This window comes from Scatophagus argus, chromosome 4 (genome assembly GCF_020382885.2).
Source record: "Scatophagus argus isolate fScaArg1 chromosome 4, fScaArg1.pri, whole genome shotgun sequence".
NCBI classification, from domain to species: Eukaryota; Metazoa; Chordata; class Actinopteri; family Scatophagidae; genus Scatophagus; species Scatophagus argus.
In genome coordinates, this window is record NC_058496.1 from 16,702,181 (window position 1) to 16,710,563 (window position 8,383).

The following is an 8,383-nucleotide window of genomic DNA, read 5'->3' on the forward strand; positions in this document are numbered from 1 at the left end:
AGTTTCTGTGGGGCAGAGCATATTTATTTTGCCTTAGCTAAATATACTGTACGTAGCTAAACGATAACAATAAAAGTCTCATTGTATATATATTTCTCATGTATATGCAGTCTTAATAACACATAATTTGGCTATACTTTCTCTATTTCGCTTTATAACTGCATCCTAATTCAGAGGGCCCATTTCATACTGATGTCAACAAAATACATTCAAATAATTTCAAACGAACCAAATTTCAATCGACTGGAGCATAATCTACAACTATTTTATTAAATGACTGTCTGCATTTTAAAGCAAATACATTCCCTAGTTCTGGCTTCTCTTTCTTGAGATGATATGCCGTTTTTCTTTGTCTTAATATCACAGTGTGAATATTATTTGGTGTGTTTGTCAGACAAAACAAGCACATGATGAAAAATATTTTTCACCATGTTCTGAAACAAAAGAAACAAATAACTTAATCGATTGAAAGATTAAACAGCGGTGAAAATGATAATTATTTGCAAAAAGTGTCATCAAAACTATTTTTATTAGTTGCCAACATTAGTATTTTCTTTTTTCTGGTCTTTGTAAAACAACAAATCAACACAGTATTTTCTTTAGAGAACCCATCTGAGTTGTCACTGACAGAGAACTATGCAAATAAATGTAACAGAGCTTCCTCTTTCCTCTTTACATAACAACCAATCACAATGCAGTATTTCTCTTACGCTCCGCCCCTAGCCCTGCCCCCTGCGCCATAAAGGGGCGGTGTCTGAACAATGAGGTAATGGGGGTAAACAGTAAAGATGGCGTCGTCTGTGGCCGGAGAGGGGCAGCTAAGTCTGAATGGGATTATTTGTGACCCTCAAGCTAAAAAATTGACCGACCTGCCGACCGAGTTGCTTGAACACATCCTGTGCTTCCCTGTCCTCAACCATGTCGACATTTGTAACGTTTCCTGCTGCTGCAAGCGGCTGCACGACGTTTGCCATGGAAGTGGAAAGGTTTGGGAACACCAATACAAACTCAGGTGCTATGATATTTTCTGTTATTTCTTCGAACTTTGGCTTCGGTAGGGTTTTACCACTGAATGTGGAAACGAGTCTCCGTGCCCTTTTTTCATTTCTCTTGTTTGGATCCCTAAACCACCCACTGTGTACTTAAAGGTGGGTTCATTTATTGCGAACTCACAGTCAGCTGTCAGCCGTTGACATTCTGCTGATGCACCAAATTATCTGCACGCCAGGCCAGTATAGCACGCTTCTGCTCTGCAGAAAACTCTGATGCTTGTAAATCCTTAGCGGTTAAATCTTTCAGAAATTGTGATGTAGACTGTATTTTACCCAGAACAACCAAAAATAAATTCGTGTGACCTTGAAGGTTGAATGTAGCCTGTTAACTACGAGAGAGTGCAGCCCTCACCAAAAGCTAAGCCCTAGTCCTAACCGACTGGGAAGCTAGTCTTCTGATAGCTTCTTTGTGCAAAGAGAAAGCCAATGATGGTAAATTGTTACATAGGCACGTCACACAGTGCTTCAGGCGATAGGCCGCTAAATTAATTCCATGCATGTCCGAAAGTGTTACTGCACTGACAATTTTGCTGCCTTCATCAACAGATGGCCAAGGCTGCAGAGGTTTTACCGTCAGAATGAGTGCTATGACTGGCTCAGAGAGTACAGAACACGCCACAGAGTTGGTATACAAATACGAAGGACAGTGGAATCAATCTCAAAGAGATTCTTCACAGAAGTCGTAAGTCATGCATGTGTAATTAAGAATACAATATTAATTCTGTTTATTTATTCATGTAGCATCACATATTTAGACCATGCTCTTTCATATAGTCTTTAATATACAGAGACCCAACATGACTCCATGAGCACTTGATGACAACGTTGAGAGAGAGATTGCTATTGTTATATTAGATTTGGTTAAATACACTAAATAGACAATAGACAAAATCATTGTTATTTGTTTGCATGTGTGAGTTGGCTGTGCCTTTTTGTGTGTGTGTGTGTGTGTGTGTGTGTGTATTTGGTATGTATGCAAGCGCATGTTTGTGCAAGAGAATTTGAACTTCTGTGTCCCACACTAACCCAGAGATCTGTAACTCAGCCGTGCATTGGCCAGGTGCTGGGGGACAGCTTTGCAGAGATTGAGTCACTTGGGATGCCAGAGCACTTCTGTGAAGACGAGCTCCTCTTCATACTCAACTCTGACAAGAGGTGGGAGCAACACTGTGCCCATCCTCAAACCTCAATACTGCATCTTGCGGTCTGTTATGTGTGATTGGGTGTTGATCTCTTTAATCCTCTCTGAGACGTCCTTGATTATGAAAGCTCTTGTTGTGTTGCGCTGTCAGACCATTTATGTCTCCCTTTTGTTTTGCGCCCATCATAAGGAAAAGTCTGACCTTGAAGTACTATGCAAAGAAAATCCTTTACTTCCTGAGACAGCAGAACATCTTAAAGAGTTTGAAAACCTTCCTGGAGCAGCCTACAGAGCAGCAGTCTGCTTTAGAGGGTGAGACATTCATGTCAAACAACTCAACTGTGCCCTGTTTAGCTTTAACATCTGTATACAAAGAGCATGTAACTTTTTGTTAGACATAGTGTTTATTACTATAGTATTTGTAGTAATAGATGCAATATCCTTGAATATAATTGCAACACATTAACAATTATTCATTTAATTTGTGCTTGCTCTGTCTTGATTTCAAAGTTGCTACATGGAGCTTTTCACTATGCGTTCCCTCTCTTGGCCTTGTCTCCCCTTGTAGGTGCTGTACTGGTGGATCAGTATTGTAACCCGCTGACTGATGTAACACTGAACAGCATAACAACCCAGCTGGATGAGATTGTAGAGAAAGTGAAGAAGATGCTGACAATAAAGAACCCCTCACACCCCAGCCTGCGCATTGCTCAAGGTGAACTTTCAAAACTAGCAAAAATCTGACTGAAAAGTTGTCTTCTTGAAACTTAAGTTCTTTTTATTTTTTTCCTTCTTTACTGCCCCCATTTTTCCCAAAATCAATCAGCATTAGACGCATAGAGCCTGACGTAGAGGTTGGGTGATCTGACGATCTTAGATCTGGGTGGGATCGTAAAGACTCCGCAATCTACTTTTCATTGGAATCATAGAGATACTGACGTCATATTAATGTCCACTTTAATTGGACAGGCCAGTCATCTGTACTTACAGTCGTCCAGGATTATTTGGCAACCTAATTTAGCAGTTTGTATTTTTATTTTTTTTGTCCATCCAAAAGACCATTTTCATCCATGATTGATATAATAGACAATGTCCTCTTGCTGTACCCTTCCAGTTAATTTGGTCAAATCGCCCACCCCCAAGCCTGAATGGCTGGACCTTCATTCCCAGTGCAGTGGAATAATTCAATACAAGGCAAATATGTTAACAGCATAAGATCTACATTTTCCTCCTCCTTGTCTGTGATGTAGGTAGCTGTTTTGTTGTGGAGGACTTTGAGCTCCAGAGGCAGGTGGTGTATGCCCTAAACTCTGTCTTGTATGAGCAGCTTCAATACAAAGGAAATGAGTTTGACTACTACAACCCTCTTAACTCTTACATCCACCAGGTAATTGTTCTGTGTAATTATGTGCATTTTATGTCACAGATTTTTCAATCATTTCTTAACCATTTTCAATTTAGAGCTGACAAGGCCTTCTTGTTTTTCATACAGGTGCTACTACGGCGTACAGGCATTCCCATAAGCCTCTCTGTCCTCTACATGACATTAGCCAAGAAACTGGGTGTTCAGCTGGAACCTGTCAACTTTCCCAATCACTTCCTGCTGCGCTGGTGCCAAAAACCGAGGGGGTATGGTTTGAAATTAATAGCTGTCAAATTCTGTTGAATGTCATCGAAGAGCAGAACTGTCATTTACATAGTTCATGATTTTAGCTGGAGAGCTGAGCTTCATGATCAGTTGATTAATCTTGAACCAACCACTCAATGCATTTGACTGTAGGAAACCTTAGTTCCCATTCTTGTTATGATATTTAAGTATGAAAAGAATAGAAAATATTTATATTTTAATTTATCTTGTCTTGTTATCTGTTGAGAAACTTGCTCCAGTCCAACATATTAGAAATACTGCATGTATATGACACATGATGAAGTAAATGGAAAAAGCTCTAATTATTGCTTCTGAATTTTTTTACTATTAATTCAGTTTTGCACATTAGTTTGCTGGGTCATAACAAAAAGCTAAATTTGATTATTAAAACAAAATTTGTCCTGGATCAATGTATGTCTGTTGAAAAATTTTCTATTTCAAGTTATTTAACTTTGTGCCTCCAGGAGTGAGGACATCTATGACTTTGTCTACATAGATGCCTTTGGTAAAGGCAAGCAGCTAACCGCCAAGGAGTGCGAGTACCTCATCGGCCACCAGGTGACGGCAGATTTCTACAGTGCCATCAGCACCACGGAGGTGCTGCTCAGGATGGTGGGAAATCTCCTCAACATCGGCAAAAGAGGGTAAGAGAAACTGAACATCTGACTGGAATGGAAACGAAATGGAATAAGTCCCTTGGAAGCATTTGATGATTGCTAGAATTGCATGAATAAATTAATGTTATGAGTTACTTTACAATGGGCTGTGTGTTTTCTTTCAGGGAGGGCAATGAGAAATCCTACCAGCTGCTGAGAGACTCTCTGGATCTCTACCTCACTATCAACCCAGATAATGTGCAGTATTTGCTGCTGCAGGCACGCCTCTACTTCCACTTGGGCATCTGGCCAGAAAAGGTCAGGACAAACAAACCTCCTGATGTTTTTCTCTCTAATGCACTAATGGAATTAAATTTGCCGAGTATTAAATGTCATTCAGTGCAAAACACTTACTGTTAAGCCTGTAGGATGTCACCTAACCATACTGTCCACTGGTGTCTGTCCTCTGTTCCAGGTGCTTGACATCCTTCAGCACATTCAGGCGTTGGACCCCTCCCAGCACGGGGCAGTGGGTTATCTGGTTCAGCACACACTGGAGCACATCCAGCACAAAAAACATCCTGTTTCACCTGAGGTGAAGAAGCGCAGCGCTCCAGAACACCTGGAGGTCCAGTATTCAGCCGGCCTCATCATGAAACACAAGAGGTGGGTCATGCTTACATGTAGCACAGCAGCGCTCTTCTCTTTTAACACATCTCTTTCACTCATATTCATGTGTATCTGTCCTGCTTTATATCTTCCCCCCAGGTCAGGTTATAACTGTGTGATCTACGGCTGGGACCCCAAGTGCACCATGAGCCAAGAGTGGATCACCACCATGAGGGTCCACCAGCTGTCCAATGGGGCCAACCAGCCTTTCTACAACGTCCTCGTACAGGATGGAACGTGTCGCTACGCAGCACAGGGTAGGGATCCTATACATCAGCACGGTGAAGAAAATTATCTTCATGGCGAAGGGGTATTTGCAGGTTGTGGTATTGGAGGAAAAATATTATACAGATGTATAAGTCTGATAAATGCTCTGAGGAAGGAATGTGTTATTGCACACTGTGGGTGCAAACTACTACTAAGTCAAGTGAAAGAGATTTGCCGAAGTCACACAGTTTACAACAAGGTGTCTTCACTGTTGCAACAATTAAGTGTTAAGTGTCACAGGTCAAAAATGCAGAGAGGAACCTAGGATGACTGCTTTTCTGGAAGAAATGCTATAAGAACATATAAGCACGCAGAGCATCTAAGTGACATGTTATCTGTTAATAAAATAAATAAAAGAAAACTGCTAGTTGGTAAGAGGAAGTCACTACTACAACCAATGAAAATTAATATACATATACAAGACAAAGACAAACCATTGTCAAGGAAATTTATGGGGAAAGAACAGTGACACTGGATTTGTTTTTCAGTGATAATCTTCAGATTACTTATTTATCCTTCATGTCTGTCTTTTTCAGTGACAGTTTTTGCTATGCTGTTAGTATTGTGTCAGGTTTTCTGTTTCAGCTCTTTGTCGCCATTTTGGTTTGGAAAGGAGCGGTTTGTGAGGACAGTAAACATGTGATTTGCATATATAGATACGTTGCTTCCTGATCTATTCTTACTATATCTAACCCCTTAAGAGTTTAAGAATTAAGAATCATTTTATTGACAGTATATACATATTTAAATACACACACTGAATTTGTTCTCTTCATTAACCCATCCTTAGTTGAACACACTTCCAACACCCAGCAAATTACATGCAGTGAAACACACAGAAGCAGTGAGCTACCAAAAATTGCAAATTGGGATTTAAGTGCTTTGCTCAAGGGCACATCAGCTGGCTAATGGAAGGGTGGGGCATTATGGGGCTTAATAAAGATCATCTTTATTAATAAAGATGATCTTTATTAAGCTTCTTTCACAGTCAGTTCAAATCGATTATGTCGGCCTGTTATTCCACCTCCTTGTTCTGTATTAAAGTTACGAACATACGATAGTGGGGCAATGTTTACGCCTTTAAGCTGGCAGCAGAGGAAGTAAGTGAGGCGAATCGTTACACGTCACATTCTGTGTTTTTTGTTCACGGAACACCAGCATGCCAGCATTTAGATTTTCCAGTATCTTGCTCTTAAATGTAACCCCATAGTGGTTAATATGTGATGTTCATGTTGTTTCAGAAGTATCAACTATTAATGCGTTAGTCAAAAAGATTGATGGTCAAAGCCTGTAAGTCTTTTCAAGGTAAACTTAAGTGGTGCTGCATCACCATTTTTGTGACTTATACATTTTTTCCCCACTTAAGAGAGCTCCTGTCCAAAGAGCTGACTCATATTCCCTTGTGCTTACCTGGTAACTTTCTCCAATGCTGCTGCTACACAGATTCCATTGTTCTCAACATTCACCTACAGGCTCTGTTCTCTACAAACCCTGAGGGGGATTTGTGTTGATCAGTCTCATCTGCTGCTTACTCTGCTTTGATATGACAGTGTTTTGATGCACAAAAATATTTTGTTCTGTGAGTTGTCCGTTTGACTTGGTCCATCCTTGCCTCAGTTTGACAACAATTTAGGTTGCTTCATGCACATTATCTTTTAGCAAAATATCACATTTCCACTGTTGTTCCTCAGAAAACCTGGAGCCCCACTCCGCCCCGCTGGAGATCGGCCACCCGGAGGTGGGACGCTACTTCTCAGAGTTTGCAGACACCCACTATGTTGCCAACGAAGAACTGCAGACACGATACCCGGAGGACATGAATGAAACTTTGGGCACAGTGCAGGAGCTGTACCACAGACTGACACCTGCCTCTGGGAGCCAAGACCAGGCTTGTGCCACGGACCAAAACAACCACCAAGCCACACCCATGTAGCAAAGCAGCTGTGTCCGACACCCTGCCGCCCCTGGCTAAACAATGGCTGGTCACCCATTCTTAATTCACAGTCCACTTAGCTGCTGCTTTGTTGAACATACTCAAATCCATGACACGCGTAACAGAGAGGTTTTTGCGCTAACCAGAATATAGTATTTACAGAAACGAATGATTAGGTGTTAACAAGAAGTGTTTTACAAATGTGGTTTTGTATGACAGTCCGGTCCCTGTGCAGGTATTTAAAAATGTATTTTAACATTTCCATGCCTTGAAAAGTGCAAGCGAAAGACCAAAAAGTCTGGAAACATCCAGCAATGATCTGTTGATACACATATCTAAACTCCACAGTGCATTTGTTATGAAACAAAGCTGAGACTGTGGAGCGATTTGTCACATGTGACAGTCATTATATAGGATGCGATGCAGAGTCTTCAAATCTACTCACTGAACTGTATTTGAAAAGAGCATGGAAACCCAGAAATGACGCTTACATAGACACCTTGAAGGAAAAACAAAGAATCTAGACTTGAAGGACACAGTGAAGTGGATGAGTGAGTTCAGGATGGGTGTCCAGGTGCTGTAAATCTCCCCTAACCTAAAACCAAGGAATGCTCCTTTACCCAGAGCTGCCCCAGCGCCCCACCACCCCCCCAAAAAAAGCTGACCACACGTCCCTGCACCCAGCAGTCAAACAAGCCGCCAGCATATAGTCCAACTCCCCAGTCACGGTGCCACATAAAAGACTATAAAGAAAAGACTTTTGTAAATTGACTTTTAAGCCCCCTCTTTTAATCAAGTTTCATGCTCTATAAAGTTCGACTTTCACATTTCTAGATTACCGTATTTTTTTTTCCTGTATACTTACAAGTAACATGTAGGATGTCATGGCTCATCAGTGTTACTGAGCTGTTCATGGAAAAAACAAAAGAATAACCGGTAATGACACCACTGACTTGAAACAGAAATGACTCTGAACTTTGAGGAAGTTCCAAAATAAAAATAAAGAGTTTCAAGTTTTTTTTTCTAGCTTCTCTCTGACTTATTTCTGAACTGAGGGACTGCATTCATTCCACTGCT

At 41.0% G+C, this 8,383-nt stretch overlaps 1 protein-coding gene across 3 annotated transcripts; it reads left to right on the plus strand.

The window, feature by feature from the left end:
* The first annotated feature begins 751 nt into the window (after nt 1-751).
* On the plus strand, nt 752-8,324 carry fbxo21 (F-box protein 21). 3 transcript variants are annotated; one of them, XM_046385515.1, is made up of 12 exons: nt 752-1,012; nt 1,599-1,734; nt 2,083-2,207; nt 2,384-2,505; nt 2,762-2,908; nt 3,444-3,580; nt 3,686-3,822; nt 4,306-4,485; nt 4,623-4,755; nt 4,913-5,103; nt 5,206-5,363; nt 7,065-8,324. In XM_046385515.1, the coding sequence occupies exons 1-12, from the start codon at nt 789-791 to the stop codon at nt 7,304-7,306; spliced, it is 1,932 nt and encodes a 643-aa protein (XP_046241471.1). In that variant the 5' UTR covers nt 752-788; the 3' UTR covers nt 7,307-8,324. The 3 variants fall into 3 exon arrangements, with proteins under 3 accessions (XP_046241471.1, XP_046241472.1, XP_046241473.1); XM_046385516.1 differs by having other exon boundaries at nt 2,098-2,207; XM_046385517.1 differs by having other exon boundaries at nt 2,113-2,207.
* The last annotated feature ends 59 nt before the right edge of the window (nt 8,325-8,383 follow it).

Bases quoted from the DNA above. Each gene is read 5' to 3' on its own strand.
- fbxo21 (XM_046385515.1), top strand. From the start codon at position 789: ATGGCGTCGTCTGTGGCCGGAGAGGGGCAGCTAAGTCTGAATGGGATT. The intron at 3,581-3,685 runs GTAATTGTTCTG...TTTTTCATACAG, and splicing joins TTAACTCTTACATCCACCAG to GTGCTACTACGGCGTACAGG. The intron at 4,486-4,622 runs GTAAGAGAAACT...GTTTTCTTTCAG, and splicing joins CTCAACATCGGCAAAAGAGG to GGAGGGCAATGAGAAATCCT.